The sequence below is a fragment of the Colletotrichum tamarilloi genome (assembly GCF_030869305.1).
Source record: "Colletotrichum tamarilloi strain Tom-12 chromosome Unknown Scaffold_14.1, whole genome shotgun sequence".
Taxonomy (NCBI): domain Eukaryota; kingdom Fungi; phylum Ascomycota; class Sordariomycetes; order Glomerellales; family Glomerellaceae; genus Colletotrichum; species Colletotrichum tamarilloi.
Genome location: NW_026849397.1, coordinates 581,636 through 609,355, shown reverse-complemented (window position 1 = coordinate 609,355; position 27,720 = coordinate 581,636). Strand labels below are relative to the sequence as shown.

Below are 27,720 nucleotides of genomic sequence, written 5' to 3'. Positions count from 1 at the left end.
CAATGGAAGGCCCTAATCACTGTCATACACGTAGTCCGACGAGCTAGCAGCATCCTGGTCCGTGCCTACAAGTTCACAGCACCTGTGGTCAAAGGCGCCTCATTTTCAGCCGATCGTCGATGACTAGTCGTTCTTCTAGCCCCCCTTAAAACCAACGGTCATCGAGTTGATATGAATGTATGATTCACATGATATCTACCGGAGCTTTGCTGACGTGTTTTATCGTGGGTGGCTCTGATCGTTTCTACGTCTAGAAAATGCGAGCTTTGAGATCCACTCCGAACCTGAAATGGGGGTTGCCAGTTGGGAAGATGCTTGTTTGTGAGACTGTTGGGCAGTGTCTCCCGCTGGCTTCGTCATTCACTAACGCGTAAGAGGTAGGATGTCAACAATGAGGTTACCAGGGTATGCCTCCTCTGGCATTTACCATACACATCTTCTCCTCATTGAAAATGGGGATAGGCTTTGCTGAGCTCTTGGCGCGAGCTAATCTTTAGCATAATTCACGTAACATTCAGCAAAGTTCACAACAATTTGAACGAGAGACATTGCTCACAAAGTTGTTTGCCATGCCGCTATTTGTTGCGGAGTCTGCTTATGTGTTGACCGACTTTGCAGCAATAGGGCTTGTGGACGCCGTCGAAAGAGTGTTCGAGCAATCTTGCGGTGTTAAGGCACTGTTGAACTTGTCCTTTTTGCCTGACTACAGCAGTATATTGACGATGATTCCAATGTATTCGATTCTAGAGCCATCAAGGCTGGAAAAGATTGAAAATGACAGCTGCTAAACAGTGCCATTGTATATTCTATCCACCGCCAGCTCGCATCTCGCTCTTGTTACGACTCACCAAATAGTTCAGACGATAGTCAGATAAGAGGCAAAGTGGCATGTTAGATGTTGGAAAATGACAGTTTGAAGGGACCTACAAGTTCCAACAAGCGTTTATTGATGAGTTCTCTGCCAGTCCCAATTGAACTTCTATTCCATCCAATAGATATAGGAATTAAATCTTGGTCTAGTGTTACACATATCATAACTCTCCTACGGGGGGCTGGCTCGCCATACGCCTTTTTCCAGTCAAAAAAGCGACCGGAGAACTGTTAAATGGGCCACAAGGTCATGTTTCTACTTTTTCATACAGAATTGCGCGGATTCGAGTAACTGAGTTTGCATTGGTTCACTTGCTCTCTCGGTTCCTGGACCGGTTGCTGCTGGACTTTAACCCACGACAGATGCAACATAATGCACTCAATGTGACATCAGCTAGCTACTATTTTGAGTCGCACCTAGATTTTACACCGTAGTAATAAAATGAACTAACTACACACAGTCAGTCTTCTAGCTGTTGTATAAAAGGAGCTTTACCATCTGCCATCTAATTTAGCTGCTGTACTCGCACCGGATTCGGGGCCCCTATCCGGACTTTCTGGTGCTTAAGCGTTGGCAAAGATGCACACAGCAGATTAAAATGAACATGTATGCTAACCTTGGAGAGAATGATTGAAATATTGGCAGAGATCTGGTGAATAACCATCAAATGGTTTACTCACTTTGAAGATAGTAGTCATCCGACAACTCATCTTACCCACTTGAAACCCACAACATCATTCGATGGGATACAATATCACAAGGATCTCAATTTTCCAGCACCTTCAGGTAGTGAAATGGAAGTCTTGCAAGCATAGCCTTAGACTCGGTACTCTCGGCATCGAATTCTCCATTGGCCTGGTCCTGACTGTCTTGACGAACCTAGAGCTGGTCATGACCAATGTGACAGTCGTCATGGACTCGACACTGCAGTGCAGGATGAGCAGGGAAGATCTCGGAGGCATTCGAAGGAAATGGGTCGTTTCTTACTTCCTTATCCTTACTGGCACGTATTTGTTCTTTCCCGGCGTCTTGGCTTGGTGAGCTGATGCGGTTGATTATGGGGTTCAGACTACCTAGATATGCGGTGGCTCAGGTGGATACCAAGGTAAATGCTAACTGAAAATTCTCTAGAGGCATTGCTTGAAATTGACTCGTGGGTTTGACGGTATAGATGGCTATCGGCTACAAGGACACATTCTCGAAGATTGTATGTATATGCTGGCCCATTCCAACGTTGTGAGTGCCACACATGCAAAGATTCTACGACGTTGTTGTTATCAATCCAACAACGTACTCACGAGCTGGTTTCCAAACCAGCAGTGACTGCCTTGGGCACCAACATTTCTATCTCCTTACACCGGGGAACATCGTGGGCAATGCAGCCGTGGCGGGCGGGGTTCTACGATTCTTGTGGGAAGTGATGACAACGACTTGGAGAGTGAATAATAAGGAGTAAAAAGAACCATCGGCATAACGAAGAGCTGCTAACCTTTCTTGTAGCAGGCGCGAGTCTGATTAGGTAACGGAAGACAGCAAGGAACCCGTTGTTGCGGGGGATATCACCAGTGACGGACTAAAACAAAGAAGGGGGCGCTGCTATGGTTTAGCAACTAAATCATGTGACTAGACAGACTATCCTAGGCACCCATCATAACCACGGCGGACTCATGTTTGTTGAAAAGCGCTGCGTATGTCACCAAGTCTGCTCGACACGTTCTTAGACCTAATCGGTTTAAAGTTTCGTGTTCAGCTTTTAAACGGCTGCCTATATAAAGTGGACTTCAAATCATGAATCGGGTCGCCCGAGTGCAATTAGGGCCGGCACCATCGTTCCCTTTTTAGGCAATCGCGAAGGAGCCAATCAACAACCGTCGAGTGGACATTGCCGTGTAAGTGCTCCCCGCGGTAACCCACACTGCTGGGTCTGTGATGAATGACGCCAAGATCCACGAGTGACTTTAGGGTCAAAGATAACAGTCAACATAGATTAGGCTCCAAATTGGGCCCGTGTTGTTACATCTACCTATCTATACACCTAGTCACACATCTCACTGATCAGCCTCTCGGTAACTTCGGTCTCCATTGAACAAACGAAATCCATGTTCGGCTTTCCTTACTGCTGGGATGCAGTTTCCGAAGACTCTCCTTCCTTCTCCACCTTTTCAATATTCTTCTTCTCAATGGTGGTCTGTTTCTCCCACATGGCATGGTATCGGCCTCCGAGCGCCAACAGCTCGGCGTGCGTGCCACGCTCAACGACATTTCCCTTGTGGAGCACCACGATCTGATCGGATGTGGTGATGGTGGAGAGCCGGTGGGCGATGGTGATCGTCGTACGACCCGCAGTGACACGCTCCAGGGCGTCTTGGATCTGCCTCTCGGTGTGCGAGTCCAGAGATGCCGTGGCTTCGTCAAGCAACAAGATGCGGGCGTCCTTCAGAATCGCTCTCGCGATGGCAATTCTCTGTCGCTCGCCTCCGGAGAGTTTGAGTCCGCGTTCTCCGACCTTGGTGTCGTATCCATCGGGAAATGCGAGAATGCGATCGTGGATATTGGCAGCCTTGCATGCCTCGTATACGTCGGCTTGAGAGGCATTCCGGTCGGCGTAGAGCAGGTTGTACATAATGGTCGCATTGAAAAGTACAGTGTCCTGAGGCACAACGCCAATGTTCTTCCGTAGGCTGTCGAGCTTCAGATCCTTCAAGTCGTGGCCGTCGACAGTGATTGATCCTTCATTGATATCGTAGAAGCGGAAAAGAAGCTTCAGGCAGGTTGACTTGCCGCTGCCAGACTCTCCAACAATGGCGGTCTTGGTGCCCGGGGCAACAGTGAAGCTGACACCGTTGATCGCGGGTTCGCCCTTTTTGCTCTGGTAAGAGAATTTGACGTTATTGAATGCGACCTCTCCCTTGACGGCGGGCAGGGTGACGGCGTCGGGCTTCTCCACAATGCCAGACGTTTCTTTGAACTAGAGAACAAGGTTAGCGTTCCAGAGGTGGTGTACTGAAATGAACAAGGACCCACCAGCTCCAGCATTCGCTCTGCCTCAATAAGATTGTTTTGCAGCATGGTGTAGTAAGTTCCGAAGAAGTTCAGTGGACCCTGCAGTTGTACAAAGTAGTTGATCAAGCTGACGAAATCGCCAACACTCTGCTCGCCCCGTGAAATCTTGTAGGCAGAGACTGCGACAAGCAAAGCAGTGCCAAGAGAGAAATAAGAACTCTGTGTAAGGTTGAGAAAGTTGAGGGACCACTGCACCAGCCGTTCCGCGCGTTGGTACACCACTACATGTTCCTTGAATCTCTCAGTTTCGGGCACAACTGCGCAATTGTGCTGCACAGTCTCGTATGCCATGATAGCGTCAGTCTTGGTAGCTTCCATCTCACGATTCTTGGTGGCCATGTCTCTTCTTTGCTTGCCGCGATATTTGGCCACATAGATGGTCAGGAAGATGTACGACCACATGATGAAGAACACAATAATGGTGTAGAAGGCGTCATACTTGGCAAAGAAGACAACACCAGCGACAAAGATATCGAACACCATGGGGAACACTTGGAAGCAGAAGTTCTCCAGGAAGGTGTTCATCGCAGAACCGCGGCTCAGGGCACTGGTCACCTCTCCAATCTTTTTGTTCAGATGGAACTCCAGAGAAAGCCCCAACACGTGTTCGAAAGCAGCGCAGGAGAGTCTGCGGAAGAGTGACTGAGAGACCGGGATCCAGAGGACAGACCTTGCGGCACCGAGAATGCCCTGGTTGCCTTGGAGAGCACGGTAGGCGACATAGAGAACAATTTGTTTGTAAGGAATGGTGCCATAGCCGAGGGAGTCGACAAGAGTTCCGAGCTGAATGGGCGCTAAAACGTTGATAGTCCGCTGACCGATCAGGAGTATGATGCAAACGACCACAATTCCTTGATATACCGGAGAGTCTTTAGGCCTGGCGCGCGATAAGTTAGCAAAGTCCGCGAAGCGGTTGAAAGCAGGGTCACTATACCATAGATACGGGAAAAGAACCCTGAACCCAGCAAAGTAGTCAAGCCATCCCGTACCCGAGACCTGGGTTCTGGCAGGAGGCTTGTGAGCAGCAGGTCCGTGGGGGTGGGCGCCGCCGTAGTTATGAGACGCTCCGTTTCCGTTTCCATTTCCATTCCCAAGAAGGGACTGTCTCTCTTCGGGGTCCGACTTGGGTTGCAGGGGCTTCAGCTTGTAGTCTCTCAGAATGAGACAGACCATCATCGCTACCAGCACAACGATTCGAACAGCGGCCACGATATCCAGAATATCGAGAAGACCATGGTGGACGCGGAATGAGTTCTTCTCAGAAGAAAAGACGGCAGCGATGAAGGCCTCAAAGAGCGCACCTACAATCCACGCACAGAAATGCGCCGATGTTGGCGTCCATGGGCCTTCAGGGTCAGGAAGTAGGCCAGCTAGATAGTACAATAAGACGGCAACGTAGGATGCCTATGCAAGTATCAACACCAGAGTTCTTCGATGGGGTGTACTACCTGGAGACCCCACTCACCAGATAAGCACTGAACGGGAAAACGACTTCGCCAGTCCCATCGTATTGGCCAGCAATAGCGCCGTGAACGGCAAGGATGATGGTGGCAAGCTAGGAAAAAAAAAAGTGTGAGCTTTGAGGACAACTCAAGATCTGTAGACGTGTTTCCCAGACTCACGAGTAAGAGAGAGAGTATGAGCTGAAAGCCCCAGATTATCCGCGCGTACAGTCGCGAAGCTTTCTTCTGCTCATCGTCTGTCGCGGTCTGACGCGTGACGCCATGACGGTCCCGGTAGAATTGAAAGGACTGCGCCGCCAGTAAAGTGACAAAGAGGCCGCAGGGATAGAGATAGAAGGCGACCTCCAGTCCCAGCAGAGTCTCCGCCATGACTTTAGCCGTTTTTATTCAATTTGAGGGTGTGTTGAACGAGGTCAAGCTCATGATGGCAGTTGGGATGATGTCAACTCCCGACGGTGCCGCAGATTCTCCGACGGACCTCCCTGGCGCAATTGGGCTGCACGGACTACAAACGGCGGGAGTTCCTCGGGCACTGAGAATGGTGTGAGAGCACGTGACACTATATCTCGAATCAGGTAAGCTGAGCACGTGAGATGGAAGGGATGGAAATCTGACCTTACCTAATCATCTTGCGGCACAGTCAGCGTCTAGCTTCCACGGGCCTCAGCTCTGGCCGAATTCTCCAACGCCCGGCGAATTTCTCGTTAGGTTCACAAAAGGTCCGTTCATTCTCGCGCCATTCATCCATGAGTCTATGAATCAGCACCAGAATCAGCGCCGCCCATCCGATGTTTATCTACTCAACGTTGCCGTTCTTCGGGTTACGAGATCATAAGGTGTGCCCCAAGCGAGCCGATTTCCCGTCAGGCTAACGCAGCACTTTCTGCCTGACCTGTCCAACTTGGTCCAAGACTCGAGGGTTCCAGAGCCGATGTCTTTGACGAAGCGATCCAAGGCCAACAACACAAAACAGCGCAATCCCCACGCCGTCTCGTGTCCATAATTTGAGATTACCGTCCGGGGGCTGTGCCCGCCCGTGTTCCCCACGCTGGATGATCGCCCTGATCGCCCTGACAGCAGTTACCATGAACTCTAGAATCCTTGGCATCGCGTCTTTCAGCAAGATGTCGGGACAGCCCGCACAAGGCGACAAACCAGGCGCATTTCAATGTCTTGGCATTGAGCTAGCCGCAAGGGACCGCACCATGATAGCTTTCTTCGAACACAATTCAAATCCCCATGTGTCTATTTCAAGCCCCTGACGATCTGTCAGTGGGAAGGACGCTTACTCGGTGATTTAGTTTCCCTCTAACGCAGCATTCGCTCGCCTAAAAGCCTAGGTGCCGGGTGCCGAAGACCGAATTCATCCCAGATCGACCATGGCTGCAGCGGCATGCCCGTGGTGCCGTATTCCCTTGGAGAGAAACACCCCGCATGCTCATGCCTTTGTTCCATATTTGTAACGCGAACCAAACCAAAGCGTTCCACGCCCGATCGGGTTGGACGGCAACTTTACGGGGCTTCTGATTGGACTGTCGACGTCTCCAGGGATACATGGTTCACATAATTCTGTCGCGTAGTCAGACGTGGTGCAAGGAGCTAGGGCTGGGGCGACACATGTCGGTGGCCTCTAGACTTTGGCAAAGTGTCTGAAGACTGCCGGCGCCCGAAGCTCCAGGGCCCGAGAGGGTCGCTTTTTCTTCTTCGAAGCACGGGTCCCGCGGCCACGACTAACACTCATCTGGTCGGGCGAACACGACATGGACACCACGGCCTCGACATGGAGCCATCAAAACGGTGAGCACAGCCGTTCGCCCTAAACAAAGGAGGCGCTCATTTCGTTCCCTCTTTAGTGTGCTGGCGCAGCTCTTGCTACGGTCAAATTCAGGCTCCAGAGTCGTATTTCTTTTTCTTGGAATCGTTCTCCGGTTTCGATCTTCCTTGTTCACTTGATGTTTACTGTTCATTGTTTCTGTTATTTTAATACTGCCACCTTCTCCAACCTTGACGGTGTCATACCTGGATAGATTGAAGCCATCGTCACTCTATCAAGGTCGACAAAAAGCCACCCTCGACGCCATTTTGAGGGCCGCCGCAAGCCACTCGACACTTTGTTTTCTCTTCTTCCTCTGAGCATGCAACTTTGCCATATACCCCGGTCCTTGACGTCAGAAACTTCCCTTGACTTGTCTCTCCTTCCATCTCTTTGCTTGTCGCCTTCAATATAGGTGTTCTCGTACATACAAGCTAAACATCATGGCCGATCTCACAACTAGCCTGGCTACCAGGTCACTCCCGAAAATCGAGACGATCCAGAATGGACCACTGTCAGGTCTCCAGGCATATGGGTCGCTCCTCCTCGTCTCAAGCGTCATCGTCGTTGTACTCATCGCCAACATCCTCGAACGATGGCTACTGGAAAGAGTATACGGCGAGATCTATGCAGTCTTACAGCGCCCTGAGAACGAAAAGAGACGGCGCTCCTTCACGTACTACCATATCGGTGCCATCATCATGCTCACACTCTTCTGCATCGGAGTCTACCCTGTCTTCCGTTTCCTCATCGGCTCTGCCGACTTGACAACGGACGTGTCGCCAGGACCAGGAAGGCGTATCAGAGTAGGCGATCTGTTGTTTACGGTGGCGCAAACGTATAGCGCCTACTACGTCTTCGAGCTCTGTTATCGCACACAATTCGCGAGTCCTCTTAGTATCGCTCATCATATTGGACTCTTGGCCATCACGCAGACCGCCCTCTCCCTGTTTGGAAACATCGAGCACCACCCGGAAGCAACAATCGAGTTCTACATGTGCATGGTGTGGGGTATGTTGACAGCACTCTGTCCGAATCTAGATAAAGCGCAACATTGAATGTCTGACTATTTGACCTAGGCGCTTTCGACGTCGTAGTAGAACTGCCCATCTACCTTTCTATGATCATCTGGCGAATCAAGCGCCGTGATCATCGACTACTCTCCTACCTCACCTCCGCCTGCTTCGTATGGGTTATTGTTGGTGCGGTCTCGGAGACCGCAGTCACGATATACCTCTTGCACAAGTCTTGGGATCGATGGGGTCATGTGTGGAGGGTGGTCACTCCCGTCATCTTCACGCTATGGATCACGACCCAGCTCTACGGCGCAACGAGACTCTTTGCAATGGCTCGGTCGGAGAGGTGGAAAGCCAGCAAGCGATCACCGGAAGAAGAGTCTGTGGAGCCCATTGCCGAACTACCAGGAACAGTGGAAGACGGGGAAATTCCCGGACAAGAAGAATCCAAGAACAAAGCAGTATAAGGGCTCCAGAGAAGCTTGAGTGCTGCGAGACCACCCACTCCCATTCGACTAGATCACATCCCCCACACGGGAACTGAACTATGCCACGATCATCGATGCTTTGGGCCGACGAAATGGTACCTCGAAGATAATTCTCATCGATAGTTTTGGGGATTGACCAAGTACTGGACCTGGCAACAACTTCTGTGATCGAAGAGGAACAACGCGCGACTGACTAAAGCTTGCGGCCACTTTCTCCATTTATCGGGACTCTGGTCACCGACAGCAACATCAATGACTGCCAAATCCTCCATCTACGCGCTTACGTGACAGTTCGCGCAAGCTTAAAGCCGCCGTTTTACATTCAGCGGCCAATCTTTTTGTGTTACGTGGTAGTCCGGAAGGATAAGGGCTCAGTGGGGTCTTTGAGTCGAGACACCTCGTTTCTGCGTGTACTGATACTCGGGGGACAGCCTTTCAAGCATAACCTCGAAACGTGTTAAAAAGACCATGTAGCTTTGTAGGACCCCAAGTCAGGTCCTCGTATTTAATCAATAATAAAGAACAATACCGTTAAACCCATCAACCTTTCTGCCGAACGATCGTGCATGTAGAAATCTGTGTTGCCTCGTTTCGCCTCCATGGATGATTCATTGATCAAATGTCCCGACGATGTGAGGTTGACTTGGCTTGATTCCTTGCATCTAAGACATGGATTGTGGTTCAAACCTCCTGACAGATTCAGTCACGACTCTGTTGTTTTCCTAATCGATCCGTACTCTCTTGATGACCAACTCCCGTCCGTGATTGTCCCTCCTTCAGACCTTGTATCAAGCCAAAGCGAAGCCGATCGGATTTCATCTTCCGTGATAGATCAATCCCATCCAGCCCTCTATAGTCTCTTGGAACATCAAAAAATATCGAATCTCGTAACACGGTAGAAGCGTACCCAAGAATCTCTGGCCCGTATGTGCAGTGCTTGAGGACAACGCTCGCGATACCAGCTGCAAGAAGCACGATGCTCGCGACCAGGAAAAGCGTAATCCATAATGAGGAGATCTCAAAGTTGATAACAGGGGTACTTGTTTCTGCTTCGACGGAGATCTTGGCCCCAGACGTTGGTTTATCCGCGTCCCACTCTGCAATCTCGAACGAAAGCTGGCTTATCAAGAGGTAGGTATTGAGGAGCTGGCTAAGTCGAATTCCCATATCTTTCGCTGTGACGCTTTCTATGATGCAGTAATCGTCCGACCTCAGCTGTCTAAGCCCTGGATCAGCGAGGTGGTAAAGCGAGAACTCGGACTTGTACGCCGTAGAGCCTCCGATGGAGAGCGGAAGCTCGCGAGAGACAAAGTCAAAGACGGCGGGGAACGATAGCTGAGATATATCCCTAGGAGCATTTTTCTTCTGAGATTTCCGCTGGGCTACCACGGTGCAGTTGTGTCTGTCGGTGCGAGCCGTGCGAGAACAGTTGACGCGGGACTCGGCGTACTCCTGAGATACCCTACAGAGGCTCTTTGCTGAACATCCTGGGTGTTTTTCCTGAGGGGGGAATATGCTTTGAAATAGAAGAGTCGTCGGCTCGGCGTCGACATGTTGCTCATCTTTGAATAAGAGGGGCCGGTGCATTTCCTCGACACGACCATGCAAAGGGCCAACGACTGGTTTTGTAGGATAATCAGCAGGTTTCATGGACCATATCCGATCTACAAATCTGTCGAGCGCCAGAATCCAGGTTGAATCTAGCCCGGAGACGTTTCTTGTGTAGTCGTATCCGTGCCATGTACCATTTGGCAACTTAGCGTTTCTTGTGTACCTGGTGTCTACAGCCAGAGAAGCGGCTGATAGGTCGTCGTGAAATACCTCTTCTTTCAGCAGGTCGTCGGCTCCTAGATCCATCTTGAGGGTTTCAACATCCGAGCAGTCTAAGCTAATGTAGCTAGACTCTAGCGAAAATACGGTGTGTCCAACTTCGATGCTGTTGAGAGGGATCCCGGCCAAAGACGAATACTCATTTACACCGAGATCTTGATCCAAGAAGTCCAACCAGTCATCTGTGTCTAAGCGCTTCAGGAAAGGTATTTTGACGTTGCCCCAGACATCCATAGCATCCGCTTTGAGTCCTTCAGGCATTGAAATCAGGGTGTTATACAAGGTCGACATGGGTCGGAAGCTCGCCATGGAGGTTGAGTATGAAAATCCCACCCAGGTCGCCCACTGTATGGCCTGACTCTCAGCGTTGGTGTCGAAGTAGGTTATCGTCGTGTTTCTGTTGTCCGAGGCGATTTGTGAGGACATCATTCTCAAAATAGATTGAGTGCCCAAAGGTGAGAGTGCCCATATCAATACCAAAGCAGCACCCACGATATTGAATGATCGAAGTTGGATCAGATTGAGTAGGGTGGCGCCGACCGTTCGGCTGCCTAGGAACTGCTCGAGAGAACCGAGGGTCGTGCCGGTTTCCAGCTTCCAGCGAGCCGCTTCATATGTAAGACGACCTACAACTGACGCAAACAGGATCGGAAAAGCAGTCGCAAGCTACATTCGGTCATTATTATTAGAGTTTGACTTACTTAGCATGATCAGGTAAAAGGGTTCGGTACTTACGATCGTGATTGCGTTTCGCCAGGCCCCGCGGGAGCTTTCAGTACTCTCGGAACCGTCAAGGCGCCACACAATGACGATGAAGACAATGAGACCCAAGGGAAGAACCACAGCGGCGCAATTTGTTACGATAGTGAAAAAGCCCAACCTGTTGTTAGGCAAGTCAACCCTCGATACGGCGCCATCAGTGTCGTCTTCCGCAACACGGTTGTACTTCGTCGTGCCATCGGTCGAAACGCGTGGACCGGTTATCGTAGATGCTACATCCTCTGTTGCAGCATCGTCTAGCTCAGGTAGACATTGTTGGGCTTCAGGCTCTAGGGGGTAGTCCCTGTTGGATGCTAGTGAGGTACGTCGACTCGGACTTGGAGATACTGGTTGCCCATCTGGCCTGTAAGCCAACGGAGACAAAAAGTTGATATTAGAGTCGTGTTGCATTTTTTTCCAAGTGTTCCGAAACCCCAATTGTTGAGAACTCTCCTGTTACCTCGATAAAAGGATTAAAATCGAGCGAACAGGGGAGGGAAGAAGTCTAGGATTATTGGCAGGGACCGGCGCTCATAAAAGATTGAAGAGAGAGTTGTGTGACAATGAGCAGGCGACCAGTAATATGGCGATGTTCTGTTTTAAGAAGGCTGCAGTCACAAAATCATATTGGCGGTGTGTCGCACTGAATGTCAGCTTACGCCCAGAGCTATGATTATACTAGGTCTTTGACAATAGGAGAAGCATGTGTTTCATCTACATTTCCTGGATGCTACTTAAAGTATGAGAGTCATCATTGTAAATGAGGTTTTGGAATAATACACCGCTGGGGCTATCGATGGGTAAAGTAAGGTTTATAAGGGCTTTAGTTAACTGACCTTGGTGTCGGGGCAGATAGAAAAACGATACAGCCCCCCTATTTCTATTCTACATTCTATGTCACGTCACTTGATCCCATGTGGAGTTATAAGAAGGACCGAGAGAACGAGAGTGCTGTCATTGAGTCTTCTGGAGAATTCAGTAGCCTCACCCAGCTTACATTATGGACCTAGACGCTCTTCAGCGGGTAGAGCGTTCAAGATGTTCAAAAACCTTGGGGGGCCTGATTCGTACTGGATCTAAGGGGGGTTTGATCTTTTCTGGTCAGGCATTCACTTACACTGAATTGTTCCGAAAAACATATCGTGATGTAGGAAAGTCAGTCGAAGTCGTGCTGACGAACGTGCGTTGGCTACACATAAACCAAACCAGTGGGTATCAATTAAGTCCGCTGATTCTTGTGTAGCAGACCATTCAGCAATGTCTGCAACCCGCAGGCTGAAACAGATTAGTAACGATCTTTGGTAGCTGTTATGACACATCATCGGTATTGTGCTTGAGCTGAGTGTGCGACATCGATCAAGTGCGTGTGATGGAGAGAGAGCAGGCAGGGGAGCTGAAAGTTAACCGAGGCTTGGTACGCATGCGCCGCATCAGCCTCTTCGGCTGGGAAACCCTCTATATTTTACCGAATCTGGCGCAAGAAGTGAGGCCGACTCTTCTTCCATTCCACGTCATTTGTCTTAGGCGCCTTAAATGCCTGTCAAAATGTGACCAACAAAGCAAGCCCCCAAGCGCATAGCCACAGCGCAGTTGACGGAGGTAGCCCATCTGATGAGCAGTCGTCGCGATTTTTACGAGCGATTAACTACAAGTTCTCGATAGATTCAGCCACAATGACTCCATGTGTATTTGATGTGAATCTTTTTCAGCTCTGATAGATAAGCGTATGGATTTTATTCGCTGCTGGCATCAGCTCTGGCAGAGTCGTCCTACGCACCATATTATGTCTTCAGTTAGGTCTAGCCCCTCCGTCACCATTGGTCCGCAGGTATTGGCGGCTCAAGGCTTGGGGCACTGAAGCCTAGCAATGGTCGCCTCTTTTTGAAGAACCTATTGCAAACCAGGCTTTTGTCTTTAAAACCCGCCGGTTCCCAGTCCTTGGTCTCCTTGCCGATTCGCGGCTCTTTTGTCTTCGTCTTTCTCAAACTGCCGTACGACGAGATTTACAGCTTCCCTAAAGTGTGAAAAAGCTGACGCAATCCATCGGACGACGCGGAAGTCTTCCAGCAAAATGGAAACTGATTATCTGGTCAAGGGAGGGTATTGCGAACGGATGATGGAGGAAAATGTGCCTGATCCCGACGTAACGGGCTGGGGTGTAAGATTCTTCCAGATGATATTGTTGATTCCTTGAATGATGCTAATTTCAAATAGATCGTCTCTTCATTTTGCTTTTCTATCGTTATGAACATGATTGCTATCATCGTTGCATACGCGACAAAAGCGCTCCCTGAGAAACGTTACAACTCAATAGACGATATCATTCATTCCAGAGGGTCATCGTCGGCCGATAGAAAACAACGCATCAAAGCTTTCGAGTCGTTCATGCTATCGCTCAGTGATCAGCAACTAGTTACTGGCATGGCCCTCATGTTGGCAACGATTTGTATATTCGCGGGGGTACATGGCTTGGACGAAGGCTTTTCAGTGTACTCGTTTCAAATTGCGACTCGACTCGGATACTTCTCATGCATCACACATCTTTGCTCTCTCACAGTGTTGTGGGCTTACTTTGACAAACATAAACGGTTAAGGATGTTCCGCACCATCCTTATGGTTGTCTTTTTGGCGATGATGATTGGTTGCATGACCATCTCAGACTCTGTTACTTTTCGTTTCAATCGACACGTTTCGGTCAAATGTGCGAGAAAGCATTTTAAGCTGATTGATCGAGAAAGACCCAATTACGTCTTCTTCTCTGACGAAATCATTATTGTCTTCAACTTATCGGTACTAACATACATCCTCATATCAGGTTACGTCCAGAGGCTGCTACAACTCTATTGCCCGCTGGCCCGCGAAGAAAAAGACTACTGGCAGCGTCGCTCTCTCCGAGCCTGCTTCGGTCCTGAAGCTGTAGCCAAATTTGAAAGGCTAGCTTTGGCTCACAATCAAACACTGGCAGATTTGAGGTCTAGTTTTCTCTGGGAAATTGTGTGGTTGTTATTCTACTTCACATTCGGAACTGCGAATCTCCTGGAGTTCTTCAATGACGCCAGTCTCAGACTTGGTGCCATCAAGCCGAACTTTGGGCAGCTTGTACCTCTGTTCCTTCTAGCTCTTCCATTGATAACAGCTGCTGAGGCATATTCAAGTAAGTAGGCCCGCTTTCACGATCGATCAAATGGCCGGGAAACAGAAGCGATCATGTGATATCGATGGACGAGAACTGTTCCGCTGATCCACGTAATTTCCAGCTGCTACTACATATGATGAACTATCTTCTCAAGATATTGAAGACATAACTCCTTTGACAACACCCGAGACGAATCCGCCAGATGTTACAGAATTGCTGCCGACTTCTCATGACTCGGGAAGTCGGCATTTCAACCAATCCCCGGGAAATCAGTTCCCGTCAGCGGCTGACACTGCGGTAAGTCTTCACTCATTTTGATTGCGATTTCATGCCGAGAAAATGGAGACTTGACTGACCTCGCCGATCAGCAGACACTGCCCACAGTAGAGCAAATGAGGATCGAGGAACCGGCTCAGCTCACCCAAGCATCTGAGACCTCAGCTGGCTGGCTTTTACTGCTACTGATGCCTTATGCGGCTGGACTCATGCTCTGGGCTCTTATCTTTGCGGATGTTATACCCCACAGTTTCTTCCTTTCCATTGCAGCATGGGTGATTGCATTTCTGGTTGAGGTTGCGAGCTTTCGAAGCTGGTTTACCGTTATGTTTTCTGCCACACGTGAAGTGGTAAGAGGCTGGTATCTGGCTACAAGAGATCGTTTAAACAGGTGTACCATGTGTTTCTGACTTTACCATATATTATAAACGAGTAAAATATCATAGATTCATCTTTTGTATGTATAAGACCTGATGTAATAGTTCAAGCTACATTTAACCCAAGTTTAAATCTCCGTTCTCCTCAATAATCGATACCTGGTGCTGTATTTCTTCCGCTTTGATGCTTAATCACGCACGAACCCATTTGTTGTAGATAGTCTCTCAGCAAGTGGCCGTATGGGGCTAAAAATGGAGATCGATTTCATCGCATTCCACCATTTTCATGAAGGGAATAACAACTAGGGTTTGTTCTCCGGCTTGCTGTGGAGTAGTAAATGCTATTGATGAGGGTATTGTCTAGGTTATATCTCCGCTAGTGAATGCGACTGAAGGTGTAAAGGAAATATCTAAATATAAGTATGATACAATAATGGGCTTCTCTTTCTATGGCCCCAACATGAAGTCTTGCGCCAAGATCGCTCTATTCAACAAGGCTGCGAAAGTCAGAATCGAACTTGACAGGGAATTTCTTCCTTCCCTTCGCATCCGAGTTGACGAAACACGCCATCTTGTTCTTCGGGCAGTAGAAAGAGCCCACACCGTTCACATCAATCGTAACTGCGGCCGACTCCATTCCGAGGACATCGGTCCAGACCTCCCCGGCGTGGTCTGCACCAACTAACATTGATAACCGAGTGTCAGTATGTTCAGCCTGTGTCCAGCTCATGACGACGGCCATGCCGGCGGGTCTCTCTTCCGTTCCGCGCCTGACCCATCCAATACAGTCAGGCCGCTCGAAGTAATCGTGTTGCTCCCCGTAAGCATAAAGCTTCCTGGCCAAGAGAAGGTTGGGAAGGTCTTGGATAGGCGCTTCGGGATGGGTAAGCTCGATGCCGTATAGATCACCAAAGAAGACGCATGGGTGACCATCGCGTCTGAGAAGAATCATAGAGTAGGCAAAGGGCATGAACTCCTTGCAGATTGGGGTGTCCATCTGTTGACCTTTCTGAGTGTCGTGATTACGAATGAAAGTCTGCGAGTTGTTAGAAAGTCGTTCAATTTTGCAGGAGATGAATAAACTTACGACAGCGTTGTTGGGTCGTTGTTCCACTAGTGTGTCCTTGAACACCTGCCTCAAGTCCGTGTCTCGGTGCCATGACAATCTCTCGATGTGGTACATCAGAGGCACGTCGTAGAGGCTGAAGAATGCTGGCATGTGCTCCAACCAGTTGTTCAAGACGCGCACATCACCATGCCAGAACTCGCCAATAAACATGAGATCATTGCGAATGGCTGGCTTCCTCAAGTGCTCGGCCCATTTGCTGATGAAGTTCCATGAGATGTGCTGTACGGCATCTACACGGAAGCCTTTGAGACCGAGCTCATCCACGATCCACTTGCCCCACTGATGCTGCTCTTTGACGACCTCAGGGTTGGTGTAGTCAAGGTTTTCGAGCATCAAGTAGTCAGCATTTCCTTGGAGGTCGCCGACGTCTTGATGCCATTTCTTGCCGTCTTCTACAAACCTGTAGATGGCACGTTTCTTGTTCTGTTGGTTCCAGTCTGTGCCGTTGAAATGCGACTTATTGTATCTGAACTTGCTGTACTTGCCCCCTCTAGCTTTGTAGTCAAATTTGGTCCATGACTCAATTTCATAGACGTCTGTGGTGTCTCTTCGTCTATCTGAAATGCGTGTAAGCAGATAAGAACCAGGAGTGCTACGAGCTGACGGGTGAAAGCTTACCATGCGGATCAACCTCGACCACCTTCACCATCTCAGTGCCGTCAGCGTAGGCGCGGTGGTTGTGAATAGCGTCCCAGACGAGCCCAATGCCGTGGTGCTCCGCATCCGCCGCTAAAGACGCAAGGTCTCCCTTCGTCCCCCATTTGGTGGGGACTGAGCCCTTTTGGTCAAACTCTCCTAGATCCCAGGCATCGTAAATGTCGTAGCCGTTACTCTCGGGATCCTTGGCTTTGCTTCCGGGCGGCAGCCATAAGCTGTTCACACCAACGGACCTCAGTGCCGGCAGCGCGCGCCGAAGTCGTCGCCAGTGCTTGTGGTCGGCAGGCAAATTCCACTCGAAGGCTTGCAGCTGCACTGGGTTTTGAGATCTCTCCGAGCGAGGCAGTTGGTGATGGGATTTACTTCGCGGAAGGGACTCTGTCGGTCTTACCTCCACACGGGAAGATAGCTGGTGAAATGACTTGCTCCTCGGCAAGGCCTCTCTGGCTCGAACTTCAATAGCTCGGGGTTCTGTAGTTCTGATGCGAACCTCAATTGGCTGGCCAGTACTTGGCCGCGAAGCTGTGGTTGGGTTTCTCATTTTGACCTAAGGTAATACAGTGAACAAGGCTAAGGGAAAAGTCAAGAAATGGATGATGTGTCGTCATGTATACGGCTTGGTGGTCGGACATGTCTCTTTATCTATGCGCACACACAATCCTAAAGAAGCGCGAAGTCAAGGTCGCGACTGCGTATCCGGACTTGTCTCCCGGCGCCTTGTACTCCGTACGGTGGCTTGCGCTCCAAGGTTTAATGTCCCCAGCAAGATCAATCTCAATGTCCGAGCCGTCTCAACCCAACACTCTAACCCGGGGTTAAATCTCGACCAATGATTGCCAATGATGGTTCCAAAGGGTCCAGAGAGGCATGGACATTGTCAGCTCACGTGTCTCACACATCAGCCGTTCCAGAATTACAATGCGTGGTGATGTTTGGTGAGTCGTCTGGGGGCTGTACGCTTCGCGTTCGCATTCACGAGTCGCACCCGTTCTCGAATGCGAGATTTGATACGAGCGGGTCCTACTTAACCCTTCCCCCAAAACAAAAAAACTTGGCCCCCTTCCAAGAACCCAGCCACGGAACGAGTCGGGCCAACATAGTGAGCAATGCGGCCATTGACAGCGTACTGAGTACGCAGACGGAGACCAGCACGGTCACCGCCATGGCATTTTTGGCGCATTGAGGTGCCAAGTAGCGGCACCGCTTGACACCAGGAACAGTAGGCAGCCGGGACGGGCTGAACGGGTTGTCGGGACTGACGAGTGTCGCAGACGGGGCCAAGACGATCATCAAATTACCGATAGCGAGATTGGCCCGAGCATAAACTGACAACGTAGAGACCCCTAAAATCTCTTAACGCGAAAGCGACCTTAAATTTGCATTGTCGTTACTTGAGCACAGCCGGGAGGCCTACGTGCACGGTAGAGTGTCAAGTCTAATGAGCAGAATAACCTTGCTAATTTCAAATAATGCAAAGAGATAATACAAAATAACCCGGAGATGGGTCGGCAGCTATCCGGGCCGCGCTGATCGATGTGGTGTGGGCTGTCGCTGCCAACTACGCATCCGCGAGTGTTTGGTAAAATTCCACGTGTCGTGCGCATAGAGTTCTGGGGTTATCCTTTTGCATTGCAGCAATAAGTCGCAAATATTGTTTGCATCCGGCTCAGGAAACACCATGAAGGTGGTAACCTACTGATCTAGGTACTGAGTATACAAGCGTATCTACCCGGGCGGACTAATACTGCAAATAATCAGATGTATCTCACACAAGTACGACATAAAGTAGTTATTTCAGGCAGATCTGATGATATTGAATATGACTGTGACGCTATGCTGCATGTTTTTAACTTCAGACCAAATCTAACGGTTGCATGTTGACCCAGACCATCTATATCGTCTGTTCAACCCCTGCGACCGGCGAAAGAACACCTCAGTGCGATCTCATCTCGTCAGGCTCCCGAACAATGCGAGAGCCTGCTCGGGTCTCCAGCACAGGAACCTCGATGTTCCAGCCTGCAGAAGCCAGTCTCCTCGCGTACAGCTCGTACTTTTCGTTGGCGATTTGCAAGCTTTCTTTCACGTGGCCCAACATTGCTTGTTGATCGAATTCAGCTCGCACCAAGTTCGCCTCTTCCTGCCCGCTCAGTTTTCTGGCCAGCAGCAGACCATGGAACCAAGCTTTCAGCTGTGACCTCGGCGTCACGCCTTCTTTCAGAACAACAATAACCTTGATTCTGGAGGCCGCGTCGTTGGCCGCGGTCGACACCTGGCACCAGAGAACGTACTCCTCGCGGTCGAATACGTCCACGAGTGTATATAAGTCGACGCTTGAAAGCTGGAAAGACATCTCGTGGGTCTTCCCATAGGCCAAAGCTTCAAGCAAGGTCTTGAGGGGCACTCCGTACTTGCAGTGGCCAAACACTGGCCCGGAGTTCCAGCGAAAGACTTCTCCCCTTCGCTTCTCGAAGATGAGTTCTCTTTGGGAAACTTTCAGTGGTGTGAGGACCTCGTCTTTCGAAAATAATGCCGACAGAGCAATATTGGTACGTTGCCGATTTAGCTGACGTGAGTGTACTGCTCGAACGCCCCTCCAATTGAGAAGGAGGTGAACGCCAAGGAGGACAAAGAGAACGATCCACGATAATGTTTCGTCGGTTAGAAAATATAATAAAAACGTTCCCGTCTATGCATTTGTTAGTAAAAATCGAAGCTTTAGGATTAGATGCATCTTGTTGTTGACTTACAAGCATTCCTATCAGAGAAATGGCTGTCTCCTGGCTGGCATCTTTCTGTGTACTGTTAGCAACTCTGATCCTGCATACGTCTCCACTGTGCTAAGTCCTGGTACTTACAGCATTAAGCTCGCCGAGATTGTTCCACTTGGCAAAGTGACCACTGAGACTGCTTTTTGATGCGTTCCCAACGACGCCAGATGCGGAGTATAGGATGCTGGAGAGGCAGAGAACCAGAAACCTGGCTTCTTGCGGAAAATAAGGAGACGCGCAGTCGAGAATCATCGCTGTGTCGGTCAACAGATCACAGGCCATGCGGTATGCCTTACATTCTGCTTCAATCGAAGTCGCAAACAGGTGTGCAAATGTGATGGTTGCGAGCCTTCCCATGGACTCTCTAGTGACTTGGATGAGCATAGCCCCAGTCGGTGATGCTAATGAGTCTCCGACACCCAGCCCTGTGGGTGTAGTCAGCACACAGTAATAGAGAGCGAACTGGTAAGGGGAGGGTAAGTTTAGCCACGACAACGCAGCGGAGTTCTTACCTTGCCAAACAGCACGCGAGGAAATCATGCCGGCAATCGTGCCAGCAAAAGCTTGAAGGGAGTCCTACTCAGGGTAAGCTAGACTGGATACCTCTTGGTTTGAATCGGTGTTTACTCACATAAATCTGATATTCAGCATAGTCGTCTGTAACGCTATGCGGATAGCCATCCGGCAAAAAGATTTCGAGAAGCTCTTGCCAAGGCTTCTTTCTTTTGGGAGGGAGCTATGCGAACGAGTGTCAAATCACATGCAAACTCTCCGCTGTCTTACATCAAGACATCGAAAGAAGGAGGGGTACCAGGGGTCCTCCATGTTGTCTGCTGAGCTTACCGTGAGATCGACCCTAGATGATCCGGCAGTCGGAGCCGACTCGACATACTTGGTCTTCAGAGCGCCGGCTTTGTCATATTCGGCAAGGACCAGAAAGCCTGATCTCTTCCTTAGCATCGTCGGCGTCTCTAGGACGGTTTGCGTCGAGCGCGTTGACATGGTCTAGCGCGCTCTTAGGAGGTTGTAGATCAGAGGCCGGTTTGATTCGAACTTTCAAGATTTGGAAAGAAAAGATGATCTATGTCCCCTTTTTGCGAGTGAAGAAAGATTAGATTGAGAGAAGATCAAAGAGGTTCGAGTTGAATGAAGCGCAGGAAGAACTGAGCATGGCAGAAATTTGGCAGAGGTCTTTCCCCGGTTGGGTAAGAAGAGAAACGGATACGGGGATACGAAAAGGAATGCAGCAATTTTCGCGCGCGCGTGAGGACCGTTTTGGTTCGTTGCCATCAGCGGCGATCAACAAACACAGTGGACACGGCCATTAATGACTCTCTGCGAAACTTTCCGGGCTGTGCAGCCGCCGCGTCCTTCTCTGGCATCCTGGAGGGGTCAAACATGTTCGATGATCTGTCATTGTTCCCGCTCCGCCCTATGTTGACAAGTCGCTGTCAGGACTGGGTGTCATGGAAGCGGAGCGCAGATGTGCGTCTGTGTGGGATCTGCATGGGCCGCTGGGGGCAAAACAATAGACTCTCAACCGCAGAGTGCTTCAGAACATTGAACCACTTTCAACCCGCCCCTCTGTAGATCGTTTCAAAAGATGGGATTTTTCGTCAGATTGCGGGCTTGCTCGAAAAAAGCGGACATACCGTCAGCAACAGAACGCTGATCAGCTCGGGCTCAATACGAATGACACGAAAAGTCAGCGACGAACCACCCACGGCAAGCCTGTCGCGAAACATGGGACGAAGTGCTTCTAAAGACGTTCCGGCAGCGGTTCACTCCGGTGGGGAGGGCGACGTAAGCCTATGGATGCAGGCAGCGATTCAGCTGCCTCTTTCCGCGTATTTGTCTTGTTCTACCCTAAGGGCTGCACTTGAGGTTGAGAAAGTTCCAAGTCTGGCTCCGGCTTCGGTCTCGCCACTTAAGTGATGTAGAAAAGCTTCGCCGGGATCATAGTTCTCTTATGGCGGCTTCAATCGCACTCAAGTGGTTGAAGTTATGAGTTGTCAGCGCCGTGAACTGAAATATCAAGCTGCCAAAAGGCAACAACCGTTTGCCGCTTCTGTGAGTTTGATTACCGGGTGACAGAACTTAGTTCTCGCCAAAAGCGCATTTCTCCCCGCTATCATGCATCATGAGGCGCAGTGACCGTTGTGTTGAGACCCATCAATTGGACGGTTTGTCTTGAATATGGAAAACTCTAGTATTCGTATTCTGCACGATGCTAACTTGCCTATTTAGGAAGCGATTCCCATACAAACAATAAAGCTGGAAAACAATCCACTTCATCTTGAGTATTGACTCAAACACTCTTTTCCCATGTTGACCACGTTGAACGACCCGCTTGTCTGGTTAGCTACACTTAGGCGTCTTAGATCGGCTGTCGAGGTCCATGGGTAGAATCAGTCAGTATCAACTCGCGACATCCCACACAGCGAACTATACGAGTACTATACTTGCCGATTTTGGAAATATTGCATGGGACTTGAGTGCCGAAAAGCTTGTATCCGGATGGGAACGTTGGCGACTCATGAGCATGCTACCTTGTTCCTTGTACGAATTAAAGCTACACCTCCAAGCCGGCAAGCCCACAATATCTTCATCCCACCGGGCCGGAAGAAAGTGAGGCAACGGGAGTCCCGCCGGCACGCGGCATGTAACGCTACTCTATTTCGATCTCGTTCGCTCCGACACCTCTTGCTGCCATGATGGCTGATACCTTGTTCCGGCGTCCGTGTCTCCTAGGCAAGTAGATGAGGAACCAACTTGCTTATTTTGCGTGTTTGATACACTTCCACGTAGCCAGGCACACAAGTATTCTTTGAACGAGAGGAACAGTGTCGGGATACACGTCAGTAGAATAACAGTAAGGCTGGCACACAGGTCAACCGTCGGTTGAATTACTGTGTAAGTTGGATGGAAGGAGAAGGAATGGGTAATATTATTGTTGCTCCGGAAGTTGTAAGTGGAGAAACAGTTGGTACGGTCCCGACTGCCTTCCATGTCCGACTACCCACACAGAATCCAAGAAACAGTCTTTCACTTATGCCTTGCGAATCTACGTCTAAAAAAGCCCGGTACAAAGTCCGGTACATCGAGTCGACTTATTTGGGCACGGGAATTGTGTTCAATTCTCAAAGTTTGTCTTTTCAGCATGTATAGGAGAGAGCCGCTCCAGAAAATTGTGAGGTGACATTGTACGAGTGATCCCGAAGCGCGCGAGACTGCATAAAGGTCGACTAGCAGTCAAGCTACTGTCGTCCTTATCATCACGGCAATATCCTATTCGTGGAGGCACTTGCGATCACCTAGTCTCAGTTCCCAGAATCACCATCTGCGTAAAGACTTATGGGAACACACGAAAGTCTTCGGCTTCGACCGGGGCCGGACCTTATGTGATGTGCATCGTAGGACGGCAATTGTGGACATCCCGCTCGACTCCGCTCCGTGAATCTGAACACCGGCCTCCGCCCGATCTTACACGTGCCAGTCAACATGAGTAGAAGAGTCCACAAGCATTGCTATTTTCTAGTCTGGAGAAATCACGTCGATATCTCGAGTGGTCACATAAGGGGCAAATGACCTTGGATGTCCTGTAGGGACTGAACACGAGCAAGACGAGATACAGACGATAATTAATATGGATTCAAATTGGTATTTGTCAGTCAACAACTCATCCAGGATACGGAAGACGATCTAGACTAGATGCTAATTTATACGGGAACACTGAAACGACTCTGGTATGGTAAAACTTGTGACAAAAGAAGGATCCCGCCCAAGAAACAACTTAACAGTAAGGAAAGGAAAGGGATACAAAACAACGCTCATGAATCCCAAATAGGTCCAAACGCGGGAATCCCTCTCGCCTCCATCCGATACACAAACTTATTCACAGTAGGCCCGTTGGAGATAATCGCAACGCACTCAGCCCCGCTCTCCTTATACACATTATACGCCAACTGCACCAAATCAGGCCTACCGCGCTCATCCGTATCCCAAATCAACGCGTCCGGATCCGCCTTGAGAATCAGATCCATGACGCCCTGCCCATACGTCTTGAGCGGGTTCTTGGTCGACCAGACGACGCGCGCGGGAACCCGACGCTCCATAAGAACGGGAAGACAGGGACCAATACCAGAACCCGTCGCGACGAGGACCATCTTTTTGAAGAGCGGGGCGACGGCGAGGACGCCCGACGCCGGGGTGCCGCGGGTCCAGATCGAGGTGGGCGGGTTCTCGATGATGCGCTTGGTCCAGTCGCCAGCCTTGGAAACGACGATGGAGAAGCCCTTTCCGCTCGGCTCCGGGATGGCGGCGAAGGCGTGCCACTCGACCATGGGCCTGTCGGTGATGCGGACGCCGCGCGAGGTGCATGGCCCGGGTGTGCAGAAGTCAAAGTGCAGACGGACGGCGTGCTTGGAGAGCGGCTCCGGGACGACCTTTACGCGGCGGAGGCGCATCCAGGGCAGCGCGATGCTGAAGGATGTGAGGGCCACGAGGTAGAGCGCGGGTGTCTTGGCCAGGGCCGGGCCGAGGGGCTCAGCGGACATGGAGGCCGCGGTAGCGATGACGTGGGCCCATACGAGGGCGAGGGCCGACCAGCCGGCGAAGCGGTGCGTCCACTCGAACTGGTCGTGCATCTTGGCGCGGATGGAGGGGTAAGCCATGACGAGGATCAGGACAAGGAGGATGAGGATGAGATAGGTTAGAACGAGGGTGATGAGGTTGACGGAGTAAAGGGACTGAGGCGCGATGAAGTTGCCGGTTGCGGCGCCCGTGAAGATGACCCACCACACAGTGGCGGAGACGGCGCAGCCCGAGTGGACGCCGCCATTGTGGTAGACACGCGCAAAGTGTCTGCGGATGGAAAGTGGCATGGAGGTGGGCACGCGGGAGCACGCCCAGAAGATGAAGTTGACGACGTATTCCTGGCGCAGGAGAACGGCGCCGAGGAGGTTGGCGGCGACGGCGGTGGCCAGGTGGTTCAGGGGCAGGGAGAAGTTGCTATTGCGGCTCTCGTACAGCATCCACACGAAGACGGCGAGGTTGGAGAGGAAGATGACACCAAAGAGCTTGCGGTAGGCGTTGAGTCCGCGGTGGCGGATCCATCTCCAGCCGTGAAAGCCCTTCTTCGAAGGAAGTTCGTACTCTTCTTCCTCCTTCTCGGCCGCTTCCTCAACGAATGCGGCCCTCTTCTCCAAGTCAATATTCTTTTGCTGGGAATCGACGACGGTGAAGGTGCGAGAGTCCACGAGCGTGAAGCCGCCTTCGCTGGTAGGGCTGACGGCCGTCTTGATAGACGAGGCGCTCGACGATTGCTGGGGCGTCGACATGCCCGTCGGGATATCTGCCAGAGGCAGCGGCGGCGGAGTCTGGGCCGCACCACCAGCGGCGATGTCGCGTAGGGCCCGCTTGTCAACCTTGCCGTTGGGGGTTAGCTCGATTACGGTGAGGTACTTCCAGACGGTCGGGACGGCGTAGAACGGTTGGCCCTCGCCGACGACAGTCTTCAGCTGAGCTTCGTCGATCGGCGCAGGGGCAGAGTAGAAGCCCCACAGACGATCGTCGATTTTCAGCGCACATCCCTTGACGACGCCAGGGCATTTTTCAATAGCGCGAGAGACGCCATCGAGTTCGACACGGAAGCCAGAAATCTTGACCTGGTCGTCTTTGCGGCCGAGGGGCTCCAAGCTACCGTCTTCAAGCCAGCGAGCGAGGTCGCCAGTGTTGAACATCATACGACTGTGAGTGGTGTTCGTTAGCGTACTTTTCTCTCTGTCAAGTCTCGGCCGGAAGAACGGGGAATAAAAAGAGGCGCAAAACTAACCCATCCTTTGCGAACTTGTCGACCTTATATCTTTGTGCCGTCAACTCCGGCAAGTTAAGATACCCCCTAGAAACGCCTGGACCGCCGGCCCACATGATACCAGGTTCGCCAATCTTGACAGGGTTCTCATCTTCGTCGAGAACGTAAACATTGGTGTTCGGGTTAGGCTTGCCAATCGACAAAGTCTTTCCCGGCTTATGAAGATGCGCGGTGTTGAGAATGCTGATTTCGGTAGGACCGCATACGTTCCAGAACTTGACGTAGGGCGCCCACTGCTCAGCGAGCGCCAGTGGACAGGGCTCACCACCGACAGCGATCGTCCTGATGTTGGGGAAGTCCTCGCGCCTGGGCATGTGCTTGAGGACTACGGAAGGCGTCGCGATGACAGTGTCGACGCGCTGCAAGCAATCTGTCCAGAGATCATTGCCGCTGCCTCTGATGTGAAGCGTTCCGCCGTTCATCATGGTGCCGAGAATCTCCCACGCGCCTAAGCACCCATTGCCGCGTCAGCGTGGTCGGCCACTAAAGAAATAGAGTTTGAGACATTTGACTTACACATATCGAAACCGACGTTCAACTGTTGCGCTACATTCTTCCCGACACGGATGCCCAGCTTGGAAGGCTCCGCTAGAAGGGTGTTGGTAACGCCTTCGTGTCTCACATCCACTCCCTTGGGTCGCCCGGTAGTGCCCGAGGTGTAGATCACATAGGCTCCATCTTCAGGCTTGACAATGACACCGGGGTGCCCATTGTTGCCGTGCGTCCACAGCCAACTGTTCGCATCGAGGTCAACGACCCTCACACGGTCCCGCCTTTCAGAGGGCACGCTGCGCAGCACCTTCTCTCTGAACTTGGGAAGGCACAGCACAACCGGCGCGTTGGAGTCGACAATGTCGTAGCCGAGTGTGTCTTCGGGAATGATGCCACCATCTAGAGGGACATACTGGCCACCGGCCTTGAGGACGGCAAAGATGAAGACGACCATTTCGATGCATCGGGAGTAGACGAGCACTACACGGTCTCCTTTCCTGAGGCCGTATGTTCCCCTCAGCTCATTGGCGAGCACATTGGCCCTGCGGTTGAGCTCCCGGTATGTGATAGTCGTGCCATCGTAGTGTCGGACAGCCGTGGCGTCAGGATGTGCTGCCGCGATGGACTCGAAGGCGTGGTGAACGACTTGGTATGGTATCACATCGCTCGGTCCTCTGCTGAATTGGTTGAAGAGAACTCTGTCCGCCAGGGACAGGTGTTCCAGAGAGTGGAACGAGCGCGAGGGAGCCATGGTGATGAGCTTCTGGATGTTGATGCCCTGCGATAATGTTGCCTACCAGTAACACATCTCGTAGCCACATCTCGAGAGGTGGGCACTTGGAACCAGATATATCTCCTCCACGGGACAGTCGCGTCTGTGTGTTTGTGCGCCAATGTCCTAGAGAAACGGAGAAGCGCCAGACCCTGCCCGGCCTTGTGGGGGAGTGCATTCTTCGTTTTGGTCACTTCGCCAAAAACCTGCCTAGATTGCCTCAACCTCCGTGTTCAAACAAGGTTCCATATTCTCAGAAGCACCCCCGTTAGCCATGGCATGGTCCATGGATGATATCAGGGCTGGACTCTTTCCTTCTTTCAGCTCCTTGCTATGCAGACAATTGTTTTAGATAGTGTGGAGAACGGACGACTCTGTGATGAACTAGTGTAGGTAGAGACGGGGTCACTTACAAGGAACCTTGCAAGACTATGGATGTGATCAGGATCCCTCGATGAACGAATGCGGTCTCTGTACGGAGAAGCGGATCCTCGACCATGGATGCAAGCGCAATAGATACTAAGAGTAGAGGGAGACTATATTTCGTCGTGACAGGCACGGCCGCCAAGGGAGCGTCTGGAGCAGTCGAGAGTCCGCCTCCACCCCTTTAGATGTGGGCAGAAATTTTGTCGTAACGAATGTCTCCATTCCGCGGTAACAGGACCGCTGGCGGTTCGGCGGGGCCACGCCGGATGAGTTGTCCAAATCCGGGAAAAACGGAGAGCGATCCGGACCACATCCGCCCAATGCGGCAGCTGTCGTCCTCTGTCTCGTCGATGGAGCACTTCGCGGCCCTCGCGAGGCGTTGCCGTGGGATGTAACAAGGGGCACGGCAGTGGAGGACGGACGTCTTGGAGATGGATAATGACCAGGGGGGCTGACAAAGTTGTTGTCAATCAGTCGACATGTGCCATCCATTACGTGCCGCGATCGTGGAG

General features: G+C 51.0%; 8 protein-coding genes across 8 annotated transcripts; 2 read left to right on the top strand and 6 right to left on the bottom strand.

Annotated features, from left to right (window-relative positions):
• Window positions 1-2,984: 2,984 nt before the first annotated feature.
• CTAM01_05609 (ABC transporter) lies at window positions 2,985-5,766 on the bottom strand (the record flags this gene model as incomplete). The annotated part of the gene is made up of 4 exons (XM_060521639.1): window positions 2,985-3,839; window positions 3,896-5,338; window positions 5,400-5,489; window positions 5,557-5,766. The coding sequence occupies 4 exons, from the start codon at window positions 5,764-5,766 to the stop codon at window positions 2,985-2,987; spliced, it is 2,598 nt and encodes an 865-aa protein (XP_060383853.1).
• A 1,887-nt stretch (window positions 5,767-7,653) lies between these two features.
• CTAM01_05608 (uncharacterized protein) lies at window positions 7,654-8,693 on the top strand (the record flags this gene model as incomplete). Its single annotated transcript, XM_060521638.1, has 2 exons — window positions 7,654-8,221; window positions 8,290-8,693. The coding sequence occupies 2 exons, from the start codon at window positions 7,654-7,656 to the stop codon at window positions 8,691-8,693; spliced, it is 972 nt and encodes a 323-aa protein (XP_060383852.1).
• A 720-nt stretch (window positions 8,694-9,413) lies between these two features.
• On the bottom strand, window positions 9,414-11,714 carry CTAM01_05607 (uncharacterized protein; the record flags this gene model as incomplete). The annotated part of the gene is made up of 2 exons (XM_060521637.1): window positions 9,414-11,210; window positions 11,280-11,714. 2 exons carry the CDS (start codon window positions 11,712-11,714, stop codon window positions 9,414-9,416), a joined length of 2,232 nt encoding a protein of 743 aa, XP_060383851.1.
• A 1,660-nt stretch (window positions 11,715-13,374) lies between these two features.
• Window positions 13,375-14,223, top strand: CTAM01_05606 (uncharacterized protein; the record flags this gene model as incomplete). The annotated part of the gene is made up of 3 exons (XM_060521636.1): window positions 13,375-13,461; window positions 13,518-13,763; window positions 14,119-14,223. The coding sequence occupies 3 exons, from the start codon at window positions 13,375-13,377 to the stop codon at window positions 14,221-14,223; spliced, it is 438 nt and encodes a 145-aa protein (XP_060383850.1).
• A 1,353-nt stretch (window positions 14,224-15,576) lies between these two features.
• CTAM01_05605 (alpha amylase) lies at window positions 15,577-17,419 on the bottom strand (the record flags this gene model as incomplete). The annotated part of the gene is made up of 4 exons (XM_060521635.1): window positions 15,577-16,128; window positions 16,180-16,778; window positions 16,840-17,188; window positions 17,270-17,419. The coding sequence occupies 4 exons, from the start codon at window positions 17,417-17,419 to the stop codon at window positions 15,577-15,579; spliced, it is 1,650 nt and encodes a 549-aa protein (XP_060383849.1).
• A 479-nt stretch (window positions 17,420-17,898) lies between these two features.
• Window positions 17,899-18,168, bottom strand: CTAM01_05604 (uncharacterized protein; the record flags this gene model as incomplete). Its single annotated transcript, XM_060521634.1, has 1 exon — window positions 17,899-18,168. The coding sequence occupies one exon, from the start codon at window positions 18,166-18,168 to the stop codon at window positions 17,899-17,901; it is 270 nt and encodes an 89-aa protein (XP_060383848.1).
• Window positions 18,169-18,811: 643 nt separating this feature from the next.
• On the bottom strand, window positions 18,812-20,648 carry CTAM01_05603 (uncharacterized protein; the record flags this gene model as incomplete). Its single annotated transcript, XM_060521633.1, has 6 exons — window positions 18,812-19,564; window positions 19,626-19,670; window positions 19,734-20,071; window positions 20,159-20,222; window positions 20,278-20,382; window positions 20,490-20,648. 6 exons carry the CDS (start codon window positions 20,646-20,648, stop codon window positions 18,812-18,814), a joined length of 1,464 nt encoding a protein of 487 aa, XP_060383847.1.
• A 2,828-nt stretch (window positions 20,649-23,476) lies between these two features.
• CTAM01_05602 (amino acid adenylation domain-containing protein) lies at window positions 23,477-26,761 on the bottom strand (the record flags this gene model as incomplete). The annotated part of the gene is made up of 3 exons (XM_060521632.1): window positions 23,477-25,394; window positions 25,480-25,966; window positions 26,035-26,761. The coding sequence occupies 3 exons, from the start codon at window positions 26,759-26,761 to the stop codon at window positions 23,477-23,479; spliced, it is 3,132 nt and encodes a 1,043-aa protein (XP_060383846.1).
• Window positions 26,762-27,720: the final 959 nt, after the last annotated feature.